The 22,329-nt window shown below is 44.0% G+C and overlaps 1 protein-coding gene across 1 annotated transcript in view; it reads left to right on the forward strand.

The window, feature by feature from the left end:
- The window catches only part of CATSPERE (catsper channel auxiliary subunit epsilon), a 236,210-nt gene that overhangs the window by 45,496 nt on the left and 168,385 nt on the right, over positions 1-22,329 (forward strand). Inside the window, exon 4 of the mRNA XM_061626112.1 lies at positions 20,176-20,245. Within this exon, the coding sequence (XP_061482096.1) occupies positions 20,176-20,245 (70 nt within the window). The remainder of the gene's footprint in view (positions 1-20,175; positions 20,246-22,329) is intronic.

The raw sequence follows: 22,329 nt of genomic DNA on the forward strand, positions 1-22,329 counted from the left end.
CCTAAGTACAGGAGGGCATTTTCTCTGGCCCGATTCAATGCCCTACCTTCTAAACTCTTGGAGGGTAGATACGATAAAACTCCAAGGAATAATAGATGCTGCCCCTGTGATAATGCTGAAGTGGAGTCTGTTTTACATGTTCTGTTTAATTGTAGGTATTATGAAGAGGCCAGAAAAGATCTTTTATACCTCATTATGCAGTCCCTTCCAGCAGTGGCGTCTCTAGGGTTGGTGTCACCCGGTGCGGTAACTCATGGTGTCACCCCCATGGACCTCCTCCCGTACCAGACCATACAGAATCCTTAGTAATGTTTTTTGTACTAATGTTACTCGTAAATTGTAATTCCCGTATATCACTGAATGTAATGGCAATAGTGACATAAACAACTAGCAAAATTAAAATTACACCTTTAAATTACAATATCATACGCACAGCCTAAATGTATTTACATTTATACATAGTTTCATGTGGTTAACGTGAAAATTTGGTAAGAAAACAATAGAATTCGAAGTAAAAACATTTAAGAACTACATCAAAATTATGTTCATTTAAACATTAAACTTTACTGTTACATGAGATACATTAATGGATTAGGTTTGCATAATCAATAATGGCCCAAATAATGTAGAAGTTGTAGACAAATGCATGTGGAAATATACTCATAAATGAAATAATACCAAAAAAATAAACAGGAACAAATACACAAGCATTTCAGCACTTAGTGAACATCTCGACTAAATCAGAACTTTCCTTTCCTGGCCTTCAAAGCTGCAAACTTGTGAATCACTTCATCGAAATCAATGCCTTTCGCCAACTCACTTTCAATTGATAATATAGCAAGATCGGAAAGCCTTGACTGTCCCATGGCAGATCGCAAATAGTTCTTTATAAGTTTCAGCTTTGAAAAGCTCCTCTCATATGAAGCCACAGACACACAAATAGTCAGAAATAATTTTAGGCTTAGTGAAAGGGTTGGGAGAGATTCTACGAAGTCCCATTCAGCTATGAATGTCAAAATGTCTAATATTGCCCAATCTTTGGCTTCTTCCAGATCAATCTCTGCTGCTTTCAGGTGCCTTCTCAGCCTTGGTATTTCTATTAAAAGCTCACTCTCGGATACCTCATAATAGAAAGTGGTCAATTTTGGAATGGACACCTTTAACTCTTCTTCAGTGGCAGATATGAGACTCTTCACTTGAACAGCCTCAAACATGACTGCTACTTCCTTGATGGCTTTTGATCTGATCTGGAGTTCAGAATGAAAGCGATCAATGCACTCAAGCATCCCCCTCTTATTTTCTTCTTGCAGAGTGAGTCCAGCATCGCTTGCTTGCTCCCCTGCCATCCTCTTCTTGAACCTGGCTCTTCTCTCTACTGCAATTCCATATTTGTCTGATTTTAAAAGCGCCTGTTCAATTGCATGCTCCACTAGGTGACTGCGCTCCTCGTGCAGAAAAAGTCTTAGCGCCTCTAGCTTTGTCACCACCTTGTCGAGAGTTAAGCCCATAGTCTGCAGGTACTGCTGTGTAAGATTAACTTCCCGAAGTACATCACACCAGAAGTACAGGTAGCATAGAAAAGTGAAATCACAGACAGCAGGCAAAAGACCTCGTGCTGCACCTCTTGTGTCCAAATTTTCATGTAGATCACAAAGAGCTTCAATCGCTGCCACAAACTTATCAAACTTTTCTTTAACTGGCTTAACTGCAGCATGATGAGCACTCCAGCATGTTGTTGATAGCCTTTTCACTGACACTCCAGTATGGTCAATTAACACATCCCATCGATGGGTGGAAGCAGCAAAGAAAGAAAACATTGTCTTAAGAGTTCCAAAAAATGTCACACACGATGCATTTTCAGCAAAAGAGTGCTGACCGCACAAGTTAAGCAAATGGTCCACACATCCATTAAAAATAGCTTTCTTGTTCTTTCCCTTAAGAATGGCTTGTACACCTTCATGGATTCCAGCCATAGTGGCAGCATTATCGTAACCTTGAGCGCTGCACATCATTATGTCCAGTCCATCACTTTCCAGATTGTTTAGAATGTGAGAACTGAGGTCAGCAGCTTTTTTCTGCTTTAAAGGAAAAAATCCTAGAAATACTTCTTTTACTTCAACTTTCCTATTGTTGATTTTTACATATCTGATCACTTCGGACATCTGGTCAGTATGTGATATGTCAGGTGTGCAGTTCAGTCTTCCTTGTTTCTTGGCGATGTGCACCTCTCTTCTCTGCCAAGTTACTTTTCCTAAGACTCCTTTCCCTCTCTGACTCTGCCTTCTGTTCTTCCCTGTGCCTTTTCCTAAACCCTTCTCATAAACTCCCTTACAGGATTATGGACATGGAAGTGCATGGTTAAAAAGGATAAAGGTGATACATGGCAAAAAGGATTTTTTTAAAAAAGGGTTAGGATACAACAATGTACAATCAGAAGTTCCCTGATGTTGCCAAGGCTCTAGTCCTTGGGATTGAAAAGTCCCAGATCAGAGATGGGGAATTATACTCCCTCCTGGGCAATCTTCCAGGGGCTGCTGTGGGTGGGTGGTGCCACAGGCAAACGTCCTCAGCAACACCCAGACAAGGAATCTCTCCTTCCCCCATCCAGGGAAGCAAGAGGCATTATCACAAGTTCAAGGACACAAAACAACCAGCCAAAAGCACTTGAGGAGGTTACAGTGCAGGGGCTGAAAGGGGGCCTGGCCTGGAGAGAGTCCCAAGGGCACGTTCTGTCCCTGGGCCTGAGGTTCCCAATCCCTGTCCTAGAGGCTACCTATCACCTCTTGCACAACCAGACAGAAGAGCAGAAGAAAAGGTCAATGTAACCTTATCTTTAAGGATCCAATACCAATGCTCTGAAGGGTTTTTACTTCCTGGCCACACCCTGGCATTCCAAGTAACAATTAGGTTGCAGTCCTATGCACACTTAATTGCACAGGAAGCTGCCCTACATCAGGGTTCATCTAGGCTGGTATTGTCTACTCTGAATGGCAGCAGTTCTCCAGGGTCTTTCCTATCACCTCCTACTTTATATTTTTAACTGGAGATGCCAGGGATTGAACCTGGGGCCCTCTGAATGCAAAGCATGTGCTCTGTCACTAAGCTTCGAGAATAAGCTGGGCTTACAGGTAATATGACTTACAAGACCTGAACAGGGTGGTTCATAACAGATCTACATGAACAGCTTTCTAAATCTATTTGGCTATCATGAACAATCATGCTAGACCACTTACTAATGGTTTAACCTGGTGTTACAGTTTTATGATTGTTACCTATATTTACTGCCATGTATACCTGTATAATTATACTTACCTATATGACCCCAAATTATATTGTCAGGAGAAAGAGAGGGGGAATGCGACCCTGTTTATTCCCTTGATCTCTCGGAGGCTTTTGGTATTGTTGACCATGGTATCCTTCTGGAGGATGGGGAGATGGGGGTTGAGGGCACTGTGCTTCAGCAGTTCCATTGATATCTTCAGAGCCGCTTCCAAAAAGTAGTTATGGGAGGCTATTGTTCAACACCATGGGAATTGTCCTGTGGTGTCCTGCAGGGTTTCATCTCCCCCATGCTATTTAACATCTATATGAAGCTGCTGGGAGCTGTTATCAGGAAATTTGGAGTGAGGTGCTATCAATATGCATATGATGCCCAGCTCTACCTCTCTATTCCATCTGAACTGGGAGAGGCGGTTGAGGTGTTGAACCGTGCTTGGAGGCAGTGATGGACTGGATGTGGACCAGTAAATCGAGGCTGAATCCTGAAAAGAAGGGTGTTATGTGTCCAGAGTTCTCATGTCAGGAGGTGGGGAGACGACCTGTTTTGGATGGGGCTGCTCTCCCCTTGAAGGAGCAGGTTCGCAGCCTGGGGGCACTCCTGGATCCAACATTGTCACTGGAGGCTCAGGTGGTCTCAGTGGTTAGGAGTGCCTTTTTCCAGCTCTGGCTGGTTCACCAGCTTCAGCTCCTTTTAGACAGAAATGTCTTGACCACAGTATTTCATGCTCTGGAAACTCCAGATTGGATTATTGCAGTGTACTCTATGTGGGGCTGCCCCAGAAGACAACTTAGAAACTTCAACTGGTCCAAAATGCAGTGGCCAGATTACTGACTGGAGATTCTTTTATAACTCATATAACCCATGTTTTAAAACAACTGCATTGGTTGCCAGTTCATTTCCGGGTGCAATTCAGGGAGCTCACGTTAGTGTTTAAAGCTCTAAATGACTTAGGTCCCAAGTGTCTAAAAGACTGCCTTCTTCCCTACAGACCCTCTCAGGTGCTGAGATCAGCAGAGGGAGCCCTTTTGGTAGTTCCGCCACCATCAGAAGCTTACAGGGGTGGCCCGGGAGAGGGCATTCAGCACCTAAGCTGTGGAACTTTCTTCCCACAGAGGTGCAGCTGGCATTGTACAGTTTTTGGCGAATGCTGAAGATGCACCTCTTTACCCTGATATTTGACATCTGAGATGTATATTTGTAAGACCCACCCTATTTTCTATACTGTGATTTAGGTTGTTTTTAACTGATTTTAATTATGTATTTTTAACTGGTTGTGTCTAGCTCTGGGACCTCTGGGTGAAGGGTGGGCAATAATAATAATAATAATAATAGATCTTGTTTCTTTCCAGAAACAGTATTGCTCAGCCAAGGCCTCCCACCATTGACGGTGGGTATGCTTTGAGGAAAATGGCCTCATGGGCCAAAATTGGAGCTCCGGTGGGGCCATGATTGGCCCAGAGGCTTCCCACCCCTGGCCTAGGATCTCCATCTCCTGACTGCCAGCAGTGCCACTCAGAAATTGCAACTTAGGATGTCTGGGAAAGTCTTGCAGGGTTGGAAAGAAGCTGGGCATAGGTGGTTGCCTCCATCCTCTGGTGCTGTTCTCACCAGGCTTTAGCTGTTCCCATTGCAGTTAAGTCTGTGTTAGTTTCCATGGGCTCCCAATTCCTCAAATCATCAGGCAGGTGTATTGCCAAATGCCTAGCCTGGGCAGGCACCAGGCAAATTAGTTCAAAATTTCAGAAGGCAACAAACACACTGGTGGTGAAAAGGTTAACTAATTTATTAAAATGAATCTAAACAGTGTTGGCTGGCAGGCTATAATAATGTTTACATTAAGTTGTAGGTAGTAAAGAAATAAAACAGGGATCAAAGCAGTCTAACTAATGAGCACTTGCTCTAAGTTACTGAACCCCCCCCCTTATGTTTGTCTTGCGAGCTGGAAGCCTTTGAACAGCTGGAGCACGGAGTCTCTTGTCTGGGAGGAGTTACAGCTCTTGAAGCTTCTTGATGTTATTTTGAGACTTGTTGAGGCTAATCTCCTTGATCTGGGGTCCTGTATTTATACTCAGAAGACCCTCTGGGAGGGGGCACCTTATACCTGTGAGATCATTATCTTCCCAGCACCCAGGCTGCTGGGTTCTCACACAGGTGACTTTTGTTTATCTCTCCTGACCCTGCATTTGCTGCAACCTGGGCTGGGAATACAGCTGTAGCTGCTTTATTTTGACTAACAAGAGGCTTTCTCTGACTCTTGTTTAGATAAGCAGGATGAGAACAGGGTGAGAACAATTAAGCTCACTGTCCCTTCTCAGCTTGGGAAAGCCATAAACATGCCCACCTGGGCAAGCAGGGGTGTGAGACCAGCTCATCTTGATTGCTTTAGTTAATTGGAAACTTTTCCCAAGCCCTGTTTTTGAACATAGGCAGAATGAAAAACTTCTTTCTCAGTTTATTATAAACCATGTCAGAAAGCCTGTACTGTGAGCTCTTCAGACTCCAATACTATGCAATGACAGTGTGGAAAGCAATAAGCACCCCAATAAATCAGGGGTATAAGACATGAATTATGAGACAGGGGCCATGGGGCATGCCATACTAAGCCTCCTTGTACATCTAGATTCTTGCAAAAATATTTGGTACTATAGCAGGTAAGTGAACCTGGAGTCCTATTTGGCCCTTATTGCCAGCCCTGAGTAGTTTTGGTGGAAAGGGCTTGGCTCCTTGATGTTGATGAGGACCACTTCTCCTCAGGCATGGAGGCCCCTACTAATGGGGGAAGTTAGCCCCTTCAAATTTTCCACTTGAGTGGGTGGCCACAGGAGTTCCTGAACCAATCAGAACAAGCTGCCAGGTAACCAAGGTGTTCTCTGTGGGAACAGGCAAATGGCTGCTCATTCACTCAGTTTGGAGTGATCCTTTTGGAGCTCCTTATGAATATCCACAGGGATTGCCTCAAATAGAACACCTTTGGCTGTGACTGTTCCTTTAAGGCAGCACCAGTCCATCTCTCCAAGAACCAAGACTGCTGCTACTCAGCCAGTACAGGCAGAAGCAGGGAAGGGGAAAGCTACTACCACCAGGGCCTAATGAAAGACTCTTTATTTATTTATTACATTTATATACCACTCCATAGCCGAAGCTCTCTGGGTGGTTTACAGCAATTAAAAACAATAAAAACAAATATACAAATTTTAAAACGCAAAAGACAATTTAAAAACACAATTTAAATTAAAAAAAAACAATTTAAAAACACTTGAGGCTCAGGAGCTTAAATAGCCCACAGGAAGCAATTAGAAGGAGAGGTGGCAGTCCTTCTCTGTTACAGGGAGGCATAGGGAGCCCTGAGGGAAGGCCTTCACTGTTTCCACAGCCCTTTTGGACAAGGATTTGGGAGGACCTGGTCATCTGGGGTGATCAAAGGATATCTTAAGCCAGGGCAAGCAACAGAGCCTCTGGACCTTTCACTCCCCAAACCTCAAAGTCTAGGAAAAGGTGCCACTTCTCCAAGTAATCATCATGCTCTTCATAATCTTTTTTGTTTTAACCACCCTGAACAATTTGGTATCATCAGCAAACTTGGCTACCTACCTTCACTCTAAGTCATTTATGAACAAGTGAAAGAAGCACATATCCTGTTACTGATTCCACTTTCTATGTCTCTCCATTAGGAGAATTGTCCATTTATTTCTACTCTCTGCTTCCTATTACTTCTCCAGTTACCAGTGTAGAAGAGGACCTCCCTCCTTATTCCATGACTGCTATGCTTACTTGGGAGTCCTTGGTGAGGTACTTGGTCTAATAAGATAGTGAGATAGGACTAGGGATGGAATCCTCTCCTTTTTTATGTTTCATTTTTAAGTGTGGCCCTGGTGGTCATTAATGATCCAATTCCTTTTTTCTCCAATATCTTCATTTTCCCAATCTCTGATAATTTTGTTTTGCTTTGCGGAGAATTATTGATGATGTAATTGCTATTTAATATTCATGAGTCTCGACTGGTATTGATCTTTATTCTAAACTCTGTAATGATTGCCTGTTTATGTTCCTCAGTATCTTCCCACTGCTGATTTCTGTCTGTCACTTATAATCAACACCTCATTCCCCCCCTGCTGATTTGTCTGTTGGTTATCTGTGCCTGGGAAGGGGAGTCTGTGATGGCAGTGGAGGAGAAGGCTAAACCTCACTGTCTTTGCACAAGGGAGATTCCCACCTCCCATCCTGTTCCTTGACTATTGATTTTATTTCCAATTGCATATTTCTTCTCTTTCCCCCCTCCACCCTCCCACTTCTGGAAAGTCCAAAAAGAGCTGACTTCCTTGCCTCCTGTCAGAATGAAACTGGGGCAGGTTTGCTGGTTTTGTGGGGAGTGTCTTGATCTGGGGAAACCCCAAAGGATTCTGCTTGTGGAGCTCTGGGGAGCAACAAGCAGTTCTGACATTTAAAAGGAATTAGGGGAGGCAAGAGGGGAGAAAACATGGGGGAGTGTGGTTGGATGAAAAGCAGAAACTTGGGGAATTAGGGAAATGTCCAGGGAATGCTGAAGAAATCCAAGTGGGGTGTTGAGTCCCAGCAATGCAATCCTCCTGGTGAGGCATCCTCGGAAGCCTGACCTGTCAGCAGTGTGGACTGGAGAGAAAAGGCTCAGCAAGCCAGACAAAAGGGGAGGACCATAGAGAGCTCCCTCTTTCTGAGTTGATGCCTTTGCCAGATGGGGACAGAGGAAATAGCAGCAGCATGAGCAACTGCTGGTGCTGTGCCATCTAGAAAATCCATGTGTGTATAAAAGAAGCTGAGGACTTTGCCTTTGGCAGCTGCAGTGGGAGCTCCTTGCAATATCCAGGAAGAAGGGAGTTGAGCCCAGGACTGGGTTGGAATAATCTGAATTTTTCCCACTTACCTCTCCCACATTAGATCTCTAGATGTCTCCTTCCCTCTGCCATCTCCTTTTTCACCATTAACCTTTTGCCAGAGCGCTCCCAAAACTGATCAGCCTGTCTTTGCTTGTTAACGTGAAATTGATCAGGAGAAGGGAGGGAAAGGCCAGCATGTGGGTGCTTGTTAACTCACTGATCAGCCTGTGTGTGCTTGTTAACTCACTACCAGTGCTGTGTGTGTGTGATCATGAGTGTGAGCTGTATTTGGTGAGCAGGGGGAAAAATGAGCAGTTGATGGCAACAGCGAGTGGCTGCATTGCAAGCAGCAGAGGTGCACACCTCAGGCAGTGCACCAGCCAGCCAGGGATCAGCAGGGGAGGGGAGGGAAGGGGAGAGGGGAGGGGAGGAACATGCTGGGTGGCAGATGGATGGAGGAATGGACAGGTGGAAGGAGAGGAGAGGTGTGCAATAGTTGGATGGATGGACCGACAGATTGAAATAGGGAGAGCGTGTGTCTTTGCTTGCTAACAGATCGATAAATGTAATGCCAGTGCCTGCCTGTTTGGCGGATTGCTTTCTGAAAGGACACCACCATGCATATCTCCTCCCTAGTTACAATCAACACCTCATTTCTCCCTGCTGCTTTCTGTCTGTTAGTTACAATCAACCCCTCATTAACATCAGTGAAGGGGAATACATAGAATCATAGAGTTGGAAGGGGCCTATAAGGCCATCCAGTTGAGCCCCCTGCTAAATGCAGGAATCCAAATTAAACACATTTCAAGAGCATGCAAAGTAGATTGATAGAAGTATCACTCACTACTGATGATTTCAAAGTGAATTTAAAAAAATGAATCTGAAAAAAAGAAATAATGAATCGGAAACCAGGGTGGAGAGTTGCTACTTCAAAATTCTCTCCGCAAAGATAGAGAATATCAGCAGTAATAATTAATTTGATGGTAAATTTGATTACTGCGGAAATGGAGCCTGTCAAGAATGCCGTGAGACTTCAGTTCCTGCAGCTGAATTCAATTAATTAGACAGTGAGTGAGAACACCTGGTTATCAGCTTGAGGCTAGTACCTCAAGGCCACAGGCCTGGGAAGGCTGGAGAAGCTCCTGACAATTAGGTACAAAAGCTCTGGAAGAGTTTGTCTTCAGAAAGCTCTTTGAGTGGCTAATTAATTCCTGGCTGTTGCTGGGCTTTTTTTCAATAAAAGTAGAGCTAAGATTCTAGGTCTTTGTTTCCCAGTGTTCCTTGGTGTTACCTGATGTTGGGGTTCCATCTTCCTATTGCTGTCCAGGCCATACAGCTTTGAGGGAGATGTGGAACATGATGTTACTCTGCCTGTCTTCCTATTATACGTGAGTATAGAATAGGCTAGACAGGTTTGTTATTTTGACCTGTGCTTGAACTCTCTGTATTTTACCTAACTCTCTGGGTGTTTGATTTAAGGAATTATTTTGCTGCTATATTTTTACGTTTATAATTTTATTTTAATAAAGACAACCTATGCTTTAATTTGGATTCCTGCACTGAGTAGGGGGTGGGACTCAGTGGTCTTATAGACCCCTTCCAACCCTATGATTCTTTTATTCTACCTCTTACTTACCAGTATGTGTTCATTGCATGGGGAATTTGGTTCTGAATCTAGCACAACCAGCCACAGACTACTGTATGATTGGGTACTGTATCTTAAGACTCCAAGGAGTGCATTTTTGGCTCTTGTCTTTTGGAATCCTTGGTGGGTCTATTTCTGGCACTTTGGGTTTCCCCTTGGCCCAGAGTGGGTGACCAGGTTTAAGGGTGGTGGCAATCAACCTACCTTATGGGTTTGACATTGGTCTAACTCAGCCCTGGTAAGGGAGACACAGGTTGTACCTGGTCTGGGATCAGTTGCCTGGGCTTGGGAGTTGTCCCCCTGGTAAGAGTTCTTTTCAGAGCACATTGCCAGACAGGACTTAACGTTGCAGAAACCATGCTGGTTCTGCTTCAGCAAGACTTGTTCTTCTATGTGCTTGGTAATTTTATCTTTGTCAGTGCTTTCCACCAGTTTATCTGGAATATATGGTCAGTTTACCAGCCTGTAGTTTCCAGGATTTCTCCTGGTTCACTTTTTAAAATTGGTGTAATGTTGACCACTTTCTAGTCCTTAGGTATCAAGGCTGATTGCAGGGACAAATTACATATTTTTGTTAGCAGCTCAGCAATTTCACATTTGAGTTCTTTGAGAACTCTCGGATGGATGGTGCCTGGAACCAGCAATTTGTCAGTTTTTATTTTGTCTAGAAGACTTTGAGCTTCATCTCTCATCACCACTATTTGCCTTAGTCTCCTTTCCTGTGAAAGTTAGCATAGGCACAGGGATCTGCCCTATATCTTCTGCTGTGAAGACTGATGCAAGGAATTTGTTCAGTTTCTCTGCAATCTCCTTATCCTCTAGAATACCTTAGACTCTCTTTCGTCCAAATGTCAATTGCCTTCCTAGCTAGCCTCTAGCTACTAACGTATTTAAATATTTTTGTTGTTGGCCTTTATGTTTTTAGCAATATGCTCCTCAAATTGTTGTTAGCATCCCTTCTTGTTTTTAACAATGTGCTCCTCAAATTCTTTTTTAGCGCCCCTTTTTGTCTGCTTGCATTTCTTTTGCCAAACCTTGTGTTCCTTTGTGTTTCTCATTTGGACAAGACTTCAGTTTTTGAAAGGAATAGGCCTTTTTGCCAATAATAGCTTATTTGACTCCAATGCCGCAGACATCCTCTTTGTCCTGGTGGTATCTTTCTTGGTCTGGGGTACACATTCTAGCTGAGTTTCTAATATTGTCTCCCCTATCCACATGCTTATTCGCGTACTAAAGAAAGAACTCTAGAAGATTAGTGAGACAGGGCTTACCTTTGCAGCAACTATGTTGATTCTTCTTCATCAAGATTTGTCCCAGGGTAGGGTGTGAGGTGACCAGGTTCAGGCCTGGTCAGAGTGCCTGGGTGGGTGACTGGAGTCACGTGTATGCTGCCTTGGGTTCCATGATGGGGAAAAAGTGTGATACAAATGTAAGAAAATAAATATATGCTTGATAATTTTACGATTAATAATGCTGTTTAATATTTTATCCAGAACAGACATTAAGCTAACTGGCTTGTAATTTCCTAGTTCCCCTCCCCCCGCTAAAGATTTCTTTTCTAAAAAATGGCATTCCATTGGCCACTTTCCAGTACTCTGGTATGGTACAAGGCATAAGTATCTGGATAGGCAGACTTTATGATTTGGTAAACTATACAGCCACAAAAGTGGCTGCATACTATAAGCCAGCATGGATTTTTCACATTCTGCCATGTTAAATTGAAAATACCCCACATGCCATTCTGCTGCTTCCCATAAGCTCATTTCAAAACAAAATCTTACAGAACTTCTAGTCCTAAACTCAAACATAGAATAGAATCATAGAGTTGGAAGGGGCCTTGTAGACCATCGAGTCCAACCCCCTGCTCACAGCAGGAAATCCACAGCTAGAGCATCTCCCGCAGATAGCTGTCCAGCCTCTGCTTGAAGACATCCAGCGAAGGGGATCCCACCACCTCCCTAGGCAGTCGGTTCCGTTGCCGAAGTGCCCTTACTGTCAAGAAGTTCCTTCTAATGTCCAATCTGAATCTACGCTCCTGCAACTTAAAACCATTAGACCTAGTCCTACCCTCTGGGGCAGCAGAGAACAAATCTGTACCCTCCTCTATGTGACAGCCCTTCAGGTACTTAAAGAGTGTAATCATGTCACCCCTCAGCCTTCTCTTCACCAGACTGAACATGCCAAGTTCCTTCAACCTTTCCTCATAAGACTTGTTCTCCATACCGGCTGTCATCCTCGTCGCTCTCTTCTGAACCCACTCCAACTTGTCTATATCTTTCTTAAAATGAGGCACCCAGAACTGAACGTAGTATTCCAGATGAGGCCTGACTAATGCAGAATATAGTGGGACTATTACTTCCCTCGACCTGGAAACTGTAGCTCTGTTTATGCATCCCAAAACCGCGTTTGCCTTTTTTGCTGCAGCATCACACTGCTGGGTCATGTTCAACTTGCGATCCACTACAATTCCAAGGTCCTTCTCACACGCACTACTGCTAAGCCGGGTATTTCCCATCCTGACCCGTGGATTTTGTTTTTGTGGTCTAAATGCAGAATCTTGCATTTGTCTTTATTGAATTTCATTTTATTAATTTCAGCCCAATTTTCTAGTCTATCCAGGTCCCTTTGGATTTTATTCCTGTCTTCCATTGTGTTAGCTATCCCTCCCAGTTTCGTATCATCCGCAAACTTCATAAGGCTTCCCTCCACCCCGTCATCTAAGTCATTGATAAAAATGTTGAAGAGTATCGGCCCCAGGACAGAACCCTGTGGCACTCCACTCGAAACCTCCTTCCAGTCCGAAGCAGAGCCACCGACGACCACTCTTTGAGTACGGTTTTCCAACCGGTTGTGAATCCACCTGACAGTATTTCCATGTAGTCCGCATTTGACGAGTTTGTTAATCAAAAGGTCGTGGGGGACTTTGTTAAACACTTTGCTGAAATCTAGATAGATGACATCTACAGCATTCCACCAAGCTAGTGACCCGATCAAAAAAAGAGATGAGATTAGTTTGACAGGATTTTTTCTTGACAAACCCATGCTAGCTCCTACTAATCACAGCATTGTCATCTAGATAGTTGCCAATGGACTCTTTTATTATCTGTTCTAATATCTTTCCCGGTATTGAAGTCAGACTGACCGGCCTGTAATTCCCCGGATCTTCTTTTTTACCCTTTTTAAAGAGCGGGACGACGTTTGCCCGTCTCCAATCCTCCGGCACCTCTCCCGTTCTCCAGGATTTCTCAAAGATGATGGCAAGAGGTTCCGAGAGTACATCAGCAAGTTCCTTCAATACTCTGGGATGCAGTTCATCAGGCCCTGGAGATTTGAACTCATTTAGGTTAACTAGGTATTTCCTGACTATCTGCTTATCAATCTTGAACTGCAATCCCGACCCCTTACTGAGATTGCTACCGATGCAAGGTTGCACACTGTTCCCTTTTTGGGAGAAAACGGAGGCAAAATAGGCGTTGAGCAGTTCTGCCTTTTCCTTGTTATCTGTCAACATTTTGCCATCCTCATTGAGCAGCAGTCCCACCGTTTCCTTGGTCTTTCTCTTGCTTCGAACATATCTGAAAAACCCCTCTTTGTTGTTCCTCGCTTCCCTCGCCAGCCTCAGCTCATTCTGGGTTTTAGCTTTCCTTACGCTATTCCTGCAAGCCCGAGCCGCTCGTCGGTACTCTTCCTTGGTGACGCGTCCTTCCTTCATTCTTTATACGTGCTCTTTCTTATTTTTACCTCCTCGAGCAGTCTTCCATGTAGCCACATTGGCTTTTTCCAATGTCTTCTGTTTTTCTTCCTCTTTGGAATTGTTTGCGATTGTGCTTTTTGTAATACGTTCTTCATGAACTCCCACGCTTCTTGGGCTCCTTTTTTCTTTAGTCTATCTAGCCACGGGATCCTACCCATCATTTCCCTGAGCTTGCTAAAATCGGCTTTCCTGAAATCCAAGGTCCAAACACTTGCTTAACAACCCTCTAAGTTTTCATGGCAATACACAAAACATTCAGAAAAAATCCCGACTGTAAAGTCTGAAACTCTTAGAATAAGCAAACTTGCATGTTCCCTTGTAAAAAGGGAGATGTTCCCTTTAAGAGATATTTGGGGAATTTCTCCATGTACCTGTTTCTCATGATGTAACTTCCTAAATGGTGGCGTTACCTGGCTTTCTCTTCCTCTGTCCTTTCTGAGGGGATTAACATTCCTGCATGTTGTCCATTAAGCTTGAGCAGAGAGAAGCATCCACCTGCTTCTTTTCCAAGATGACCATTATCATGGACTAAGACTTCTACTTTTTCTATCTATCTAATCTATCTATTGCATTTGTATACCACCCCATAGCCGAAGCTCTCTGGGCCATTTACAACAATTAAAAACAAATATACAATTTTAAAAACACATTTTTAAAAAGCAATTTAAAAGCACATGCTAAAATGCCTGGAGAAGAGGAAAGTATTGACCTGGCGCCGAAAAGATAACAGTGTTGGCACCAGGCACACCTCGTCAGAGAGATCATTCCATAATTTAGGGGCCACCACTGAGAAGGTCCTCTCCCTTCTTGCCAGCTTCCCTCGGAGTAGGCACCCAGAGGAGGGCCTTTAATGTGGGTGTAGTGTACGAGTGGGTTCATGGCGGGAGAGGTGTTCCATCAGGAATTGTGGTCCTAAGCCGTGTACGGCTTTCTAGGTTAAAATCAGCACCTTGAATCGAGCTCTGAAACACACAGGCGGCCAATGCAAGCGGGCCAGAATCGGTTTTATATGCCCCTGTTACCAATCTGGCCGCTGTGTTTTGTACAAGCTGCAGTTTCCAAACTGTCTTCAAAGGTAGCCCCATGGAGAGCGCATTGCAGTAATCTAATTTGGAGGTTACCAGAGCATGGACAACTGAAGCCAGGTTATCCCTGTCCAGATAGCGGCGTAGCTGGGCCACCAACCAAAGTTGGTAGAAGGCACTCTGTACCACCGAGGCTACCTGAGCCTCAAGTGACAGAGATGGTTCTAGGAGGACCCGCAAGCTACGAACCTGCTCCTTCAGGGGGAGTGCAACCTCATCCAGGACAGGTTGGACATCCACCATCCAGTCAGAAGAACCACCCACTAGCAGCATCTTAGTCTTGTCTGGATTGAGCCTCAGTTTATTAGCCCTCATCCAGTCCACTGTCGCAGCCAGGCACTGGTTCAGCACATTGACAGCCGCACCTGAAGAAGATGAAAAGGGGAAATAGAGCTGCGTGTCATCAGCATACTGATGGCAACACGCTCCAAAGCTCCGGATGACCGCATCCAATGGTTTCATGTAGATGTTGAACAGCATGGGGGACAGAACTGACCCCTGCAGAACCCCATACAGGAGAGTGCAGAGTGCCGAGCAATGTTCCCCAAGCACCACCTTCTGGAGCCGACTCGCCAAGTACAAGTGGAACCACTGCCATGCAGTCTTCCTATTCTCAACTCAGCCAGTCTTCCCAGAAGGAATTTGCATTTTTACAAATTTGTAGGGCAGTGCAATATCTGAGAGAAGAGGTCAGGTCTCCTGCCCCCCTGGTGCATTCACTATAGCTGCCTAATATCCCTGTTTTTTAAAGTTGGATAGAAATATCTATTGGCTATAGGGATGTTCTTAAACTGCAAAGGTTTTTTCCTTATGTATATGTATGAATTCATACATGTATCATTGTTCATAAATAAACATTTAGATTGTCCTAATAAATTAATACACTAATTTCATTCTCCTTTTTCTTTTGTATTCAAGTAGTTATGTGTTGTTGCAGTGGGATGTTAGTGTTTTTATTGCTGAGTCTTGCATCAATATGTTCTTGCGCTCTGAGTATTCAAAATAGAATGTAAGAGAACTTAAATTCATATTTCCATGCCAAGATGATTAACAGTCAAAGTTAAATCATATTTTAAAAGAATCAAAACCAACTTTTAAAAAATAAACGGACATGGCAGCAGATAAAACAATCCATAGGGATAACCAAACAGGTTAATTGCTTCATGAAATAAAAATGTTGGTGGCAACATTTTGTCAAGAAGGGAGCCAGATGGTGCTCTCGGAGCAGGGAGTTGCACAAGCTGAGCACAACTATGGAGAAGGGTCTCAGAAATTCCAACCAATCGTACCTTGGATTAAGGCAGAACACATAAAAGAGCCTTTCTGGCTGATCTCTAATGCTGATCAGGATCATATAAGGACAGATGGTCCTCTATATATCCTGTTCCTAAACCATTTAGAGCTTTAAAAGAAATAACCAGCAGTTTGAATTGAGCCTGGAAGCAGACTAGTTGCTAGTGCAACTGAAGCAGCAAAGGAGCCACCTTTTCCAGAGAACCAGATCTGTGGGTTTTTGCAAAAGCTACAGTTTCTGCATACTTTTCAAAGGCAGTCTCACTTAGAGCTGGTTACAGTTGTACCATTATGAGGTATCTAAAGCATATGTCATCTTAGCCAAAACAGTTTTAACTAGGAATTGGTGCAGTTAGCATATGAGTCTAAGCTGGGCAAAATATTCCTGGCCATAATCACCAGCCAAAGCTTTGCTGATTACATCCTACTATGGGTAGAAACACACTCACTGTTCTGCTGGTTCCAGTGCATCTCCACCTCTCTCTTCTGAAAACGGGGGCACACAATGCTAGTCAGACCCCACCCCTTTTTACTGTAAAACCTTGTGGGAGCAGCTTGAGTGTTATTGTTTTTTAATTCACCTTCAAAGAGCTTCCACAACTGATCAGCAGATCAACCCATTCTCCCTCCATGTGTGGCTAATGGAAATGCTTTGCTCTGGCGATTAGTGTGTTCATTGCCTAAATCTGTTCCATTTACATCCAGGAAAGCTGCTGTGAATCACTGTCTGCTGTCAGTAATGGACTAGACGAGGGTGAACAAATGAATCCAGACAAGACAGGAGGTCCTGGTCAGTCAAAAAAAAGATCAGAAAATAGGGATTCAACTTGTCTTGGATGAGGTTGCATTGGCCTTGAAGATTCAGATTTGATATACTCCTAGATTTTACATTGAACCTGGACACCTAGGTTGGAGTGGAGGCCAGGAGTGCATTTCCACAGCAAAGACAATTGTGCCTACTGTACCCATTTCTTAACTAGTGGAGCTCTGTTCCCGTCAGGTTTCAGCCAGGGGAGTCCTCTTCAAAGAATGACCAAGAGACTCTAGCCTTCTTACCCCTAGCCTGGGCCAGGGTCCTTCAATGAGGGTGAGGAAGGGCCATCTGCACCCTCTGACACTGAGGACGAACCTGTGCCAAGCTCAACCTTGCTCAAACTCAAGTCACTGAGTTGGGAACATGGCCCACCTGGAGAAGTGCCTGACTACAAGCAAGGTTTCTTCAGGAGTAAAGATCTCCTCTTGAGTAAACCACTGGCTGAAGGTAGTTGATAGGAGTTAGCTGAGGATGGGATGTTGTTCCAGCAGCTCCAGCTCAAAAGACCCAGCATTAGGCTGGAAGAGTTGCTGGAACAACATCTGTGTAGCAGCCTGTTAGCTGATCTCCTGCTGACTCCCAAACTGACCACAGACTGCTCTGATTTTGCATCTTGCCTGACCCTTTATTGTGGACTCTACTTGTTTAGACCCTTACCTTGGAACAGCCCTAGATACTGCTTTGGTTGTTGCCCACATTGGTGGGGTTGCTGGCAAGTCTCTTGCTTATTCAGGAGCCCAATGAGAACAGGATAGCCGCTGCTCACTCTGCTTGCCAACTCAACTCCACTTTTTACCCCATCATTCCCATTTTATTCCCATCCCCTTATCTCCTCATTGAACTCCTGTTATAGTTACCCCACAGCTCAGCAGTGCTTTTCCCACTCATACCCTGCACTGTTTGTATTGCCACCGATGTCCCTCTTCTAATTGTTGTCACTCTGTAATTAACAAGGCTAACACCATCTGTCAGAAGCCATGCAAACTACAGCAAGAGGGCAATCTAGTTCCTTATTACATAGAGAGAAATGCTGGATCCAGCCACAATGACACATGCCTTAGTTACATCCCCTTTGGACTACTGTAGCATGCTTTTTTAAAAAATGTGTGGAAACTTACTGATTCATAATGTTACAACCAGACAATTGGCCAGGACTGGTTATAAGAAGTGTGTGACTTCCATGTTACTACAGCTTCACTGGATACTGGTCTGTTTCCAGGCACAATTCAAGGTGCTGGGTATGAGCTACAAAGCCCTGCACTACTTGGGATCAGGTATCTGAAAGACTGTATTCTCCCATATGAGCCTGCCCAGGTTTTAAAATCATTAGGCAAGGTCCTTCTGTCTGTCCTGCCAACATCTGAAGCACATTTGTCAGTAACTTGTGAGAAGCATTCTCTGTCAGTGTTGCAGGTTCTGGTACTCCTTGTGAAGGAGGCCTGACTAGTCCCATCTCTGACTTCCACCAGTAGACAAAGACATCTTTATTTAGACAGGCTTTTGGCTGATAAGCTGATTTGTAAACGTGTTTTTAACTGTCTTTAAGTGGTTATTTTTAATTATATTTCACCAAACTTGCTTTTATGTTTTTTTTACTTTGGATTTTATCGCTGTTAGCTGCCTTGAGCACGATTTGGTGCAAATTTGGGATGTTGTTGTTATTTCTATCGCGCCTTTTGGCCAAAAGATGCTCAAGGCAGCTTGCAAAAAATAAACACAAATATAGAAATACATATCAATAAAAACAGTACAATTTACAAAAATTAAATAAAAGGTAATAACATTATTAAAAAGCAACAATAACAAGTTTCAATGAAAATACAAATCACACTTTCCTAACACTTTCCTAATAAATTCCTAACAGTTGGACAATGTCTACTAGTTCTTACATCAATATGTTGACATCAAAAGATGATATCACTGAGGTGTCCTGCTGGTACTGCATCTGCCAGTCCTAATACAGGAAAAGGAGCAGGAGCAGTCCAACTTTTTGCCAACATAGATGGTGTCCACAGTAAGCAGTACTTCAGCTTGATCACAGGGATGAAGCTGTGGATGTTCTGGCTCTTGTAGGTTGCTGCAAAGGTGGAAACGATGGACTCGGGAAGAAAGGAGAGGAAAGAAGTAGAAGCCTGTTCGGCATGGGTGGGTTAGGTTTTTTATATTGTTGAGATTTTAATGTTTTAATATATTTATATGTTTTTATTCTGTATATTTCCCAGAGTGGCTGGACAACCAGCCAGATGGGCAACTAATAAATCTAATAAATAAATACATAAAATAAGAGATGGAAATGATGGGCTCGGAGAGGAAAGGGGCGGGGGCCTACTCTAACCCTAACCACGGCGTACGGGTCTGCCATCACGGCTGGGCTGGACAACAAGAGGCCCAATGGGGAGGGTGGCGGCAAAAAATGACACGGTGAAGACAGGCAGGCAGCGCTTGGTGGTAAAGATGGGCAGGCAGCACTTGATGGCTCTAGGGCTTTCAAAAGTGAAGATAGTACAGCTGCTCCTCCACCAAACTGGACAACAAGGCCAGCAGGGAGGGCGGCAGCAAGGAAGATGCAGCAGTGGAGATGAGCAGGCAGCATTCGATAGCTCCAGAGCTTTTCAAAAATAAAGGTGACACAACTGCACATCTGCTGGTAACTCTGCTCTGCACAGGTCCCGAGTGGCGAGGGTGTTCAAAATAAAGCACCAGCAGCTTGCCTGCTGCTCTCCGCCATCTTCTTGCAACCTCACAGGAACCCATTCATGCTGCCACTCATGGCAGGGATAGACCTGCCTGGGTACTAAAATCTGTAAGTGAGGCCTACCTGGTCATACCTCAGCCTGCAGAAGGCCATCTAGCAGTGACTTTTTCTGTTGTAGCATCCTGCCTATGGAACTGCCTCCTCTCTGAAGTGCAATAGGTGCTGAAAGTGAAGTGTTTCTGGTGTCTGTTGAAAATATATTTATTAACTCAGTACCAATTGTTGCACTTGAACTGTTTACAGATGCTGTGGAATCATGTTTTATTTATTCGTGTTTTATTTTATCTTTTTAATGTATTGATTTTAATTATATTTTAAATGGTTGTAAATTACTTTAATCTTTGAGTAAATGGTGGTATATAAATTCTAATAAACTATTTTGTTTGTGTTATTTATTTTAATAAATAGTATATAAATCTTGTAGAAAGGTTGGGTGCAGAAGCACTCCCAAACTGCAAGATAGAGGTGAGGAGTACTTCTCCTGTCTCATAAGACTGTGATTACAGCAAGACTGGGAAAACACAGAAAATAAAGGAAATTAGAAGAGTTAGAATTCATGTATTACTTATGCTGTGATAAGAGGAAAACAAACAAAGACCAGCTGAGTTCTTTCACTGTTTGTATTTAGGGCTAAAACATAGTGATAGTGCTGATCAGCTTCTCACTTGACATGCTATTTATTTTTTATTACCCTAGTTCACCTCAGACAACACTGAATTGTCCAGTTGCTGGAGCTCATAAGATTATGCCAGTAGTTACAAATCCGGTAAGCTTTTAATAGTTTATTTCTGTTTTAAAGTAATCTGTGCATTGTTGGATAGAGCTCTATAGAATTTTTCAGTATACAAAGTATTTCCCTCTTTATATATAGTTCATTTTCAGGAGTATGTTGTAGAGAAAACGCTGAGAATAAAATGCCTGTCTCTAAAAATCCAATGTACCTGACATAATGGCCTGACCTTCCCATTACATAGCAACTGTCCATGTTTCAAGCATTCTCCAAGCACAGGGTTGAATTCGTCTGATAGTTTTGTCTATTACAACTATATTGGAAATCTCTCTGTCCTCTCCTTTTACTTCCACCTTCCTGTGTTTGTTGAAAGGTGCTAGTAGTCCATCTCCCCAGGTTTCCTTTGCCTACATGCTGAACATGCCATGTTTCAAGGGTCAATATCCTTGCCCTAGAGGTGTGCTTAAACCTGCATAGTTATGCCTGATTTGAGGGTCCTCCTCCCTATGAACCCCCTCCTGATTCCGCAAGGTTAAAAATAGGGATTCTTTCTTATGAAAAGTTCTCATCTATTGAACATTATGGGTGAACATTGCAAAAAAAAATAATTGAAATTCCTTTTAAGACTGTCTAATGTAGATTAGTTATAGAATAATCCTCTACATCCCGGAGACTAATGGAATCCACTGGTTTCCTGAATGCCCTGGGGGAGTTCCCAGTAGATAGAGCAGCTGACCCTGTTGAAGCCCTTATCACACTGTGGAACAGTGAGGTGCATCGGGCTCTTGACACAGTTGCCCCTGAGTGCCCTCTCCGGCATTGTGGAGCCCGGTTTGAACCATGGTACATCACTGAGCTGAGGGCAATGAAACAGGCTGGACGACGGCTAGAGTGCAAGTGGCGAAAGACGTGCTGTGAGGCTGATCGGGCATGAGTAAAACATCATAACCATGCCTCCTGTGTGGCGGTAAGGGCGGCGAAGAAAGCCCACGTCTTTGCCTCCGTTGCATCCTCAAGTAGCCATCTGGTGGAGCTTTTCCGTATTGTCAGGGGTCTGTTGACATCAACTCCAGGAAATGGAGTTTTAGACCCTTCGGAGGCCGTTTGTGAATTGTTTGCAAGGCACTTTGAGGGGAAAGTTGCTCACCTCCATAGCAGTCTTGATGTCCATCCACATCTACTATAGTTCCCAATGAGGTGTCCAGTGCAACGTCTGCTGCAACTTCTTGGGAATGGTTTCAGTTGATGCAGCCTGATGATGTAGACAAGGTGGTTGTGATGATGCGGCCAGCAACATGTCCTATCGACCTTTGCCCTTCGTGGCTTATTAAAGCTTGCCAAGGGGGTTTGACCGAGTGGATCCAGGGTGTGGTCAACGCATCGTTGTGGGATGGAATGGTTCCAGCCACCCTAAGGCAAAGATTCGAACGCTCCTGACAAAACCAACCCTGGACCCATTGGTCTGCGACAATTACAGACTGGTCACAAATAGCCCCTTCCTAGGGAAAGTGATTGAGAGGGTTGTGGCACAGCAATTGCAAGTACTCTTCAATGAAACTGATTATCTTGACCCATTCCAATCTGGGTTCAGGCCTGATTATGGGACTGAATCAGCCTTGGTTGACCTGATGGATGACCTTTATTGGGAGAAGGACAGGGGGAGTGCGACCCTGTTACTCTTACTTGATCTCTCAGCAGCTTTTGATGTCGTTGACCATGGTATCCTTCTGAGCCGACTTGGTAAGACGGGTATTGGAGGCACTGTTTTACAATGGTTCCAATCCTATCTCCAAGGTTGTTTTCAGAGAATAGCATTGGGCGATTGTCTTTTGGCCCCCTGGCAGTTGTGCTGTGGGGTGCCACAGGGTACCATCTTGTCCCCCATGCTGTTTAACATCTATATGAAGCCCTTGGGAGTGGTCATCAGGAGATTTGGGGTGAGGTGTCAGCAGTACACTGACAATACCCAGCTCTATTTCTCTGTAACATCTGAATCGGGAGAGGCCATGCAAGCCCTGGACCAGTGCCTGGACTCGGTGGTGGGCTGGATGAGGGCCAATCAATTGAATCTGAATCCTAGGAAGACAGAGGCACTGTGGGTTGGTGGTTCCTGAGTTCAG

The sequence above is a fragment of the Rhineura floridana genome, chromosome 4 (genome assembly GCF_030035675.1).
Source record: "Rhineura floridana isolate rRhiFlo1 chromosome 4, rRhiFlo1.hap2, whole genome shotgun sequence".
NCBI classification, from domain to species: Eukaryota; Metazoa; Chordata; class Lepidosauria; order Squamata; family Rhineuridae; genus Rhineura; species Rhineura floridana.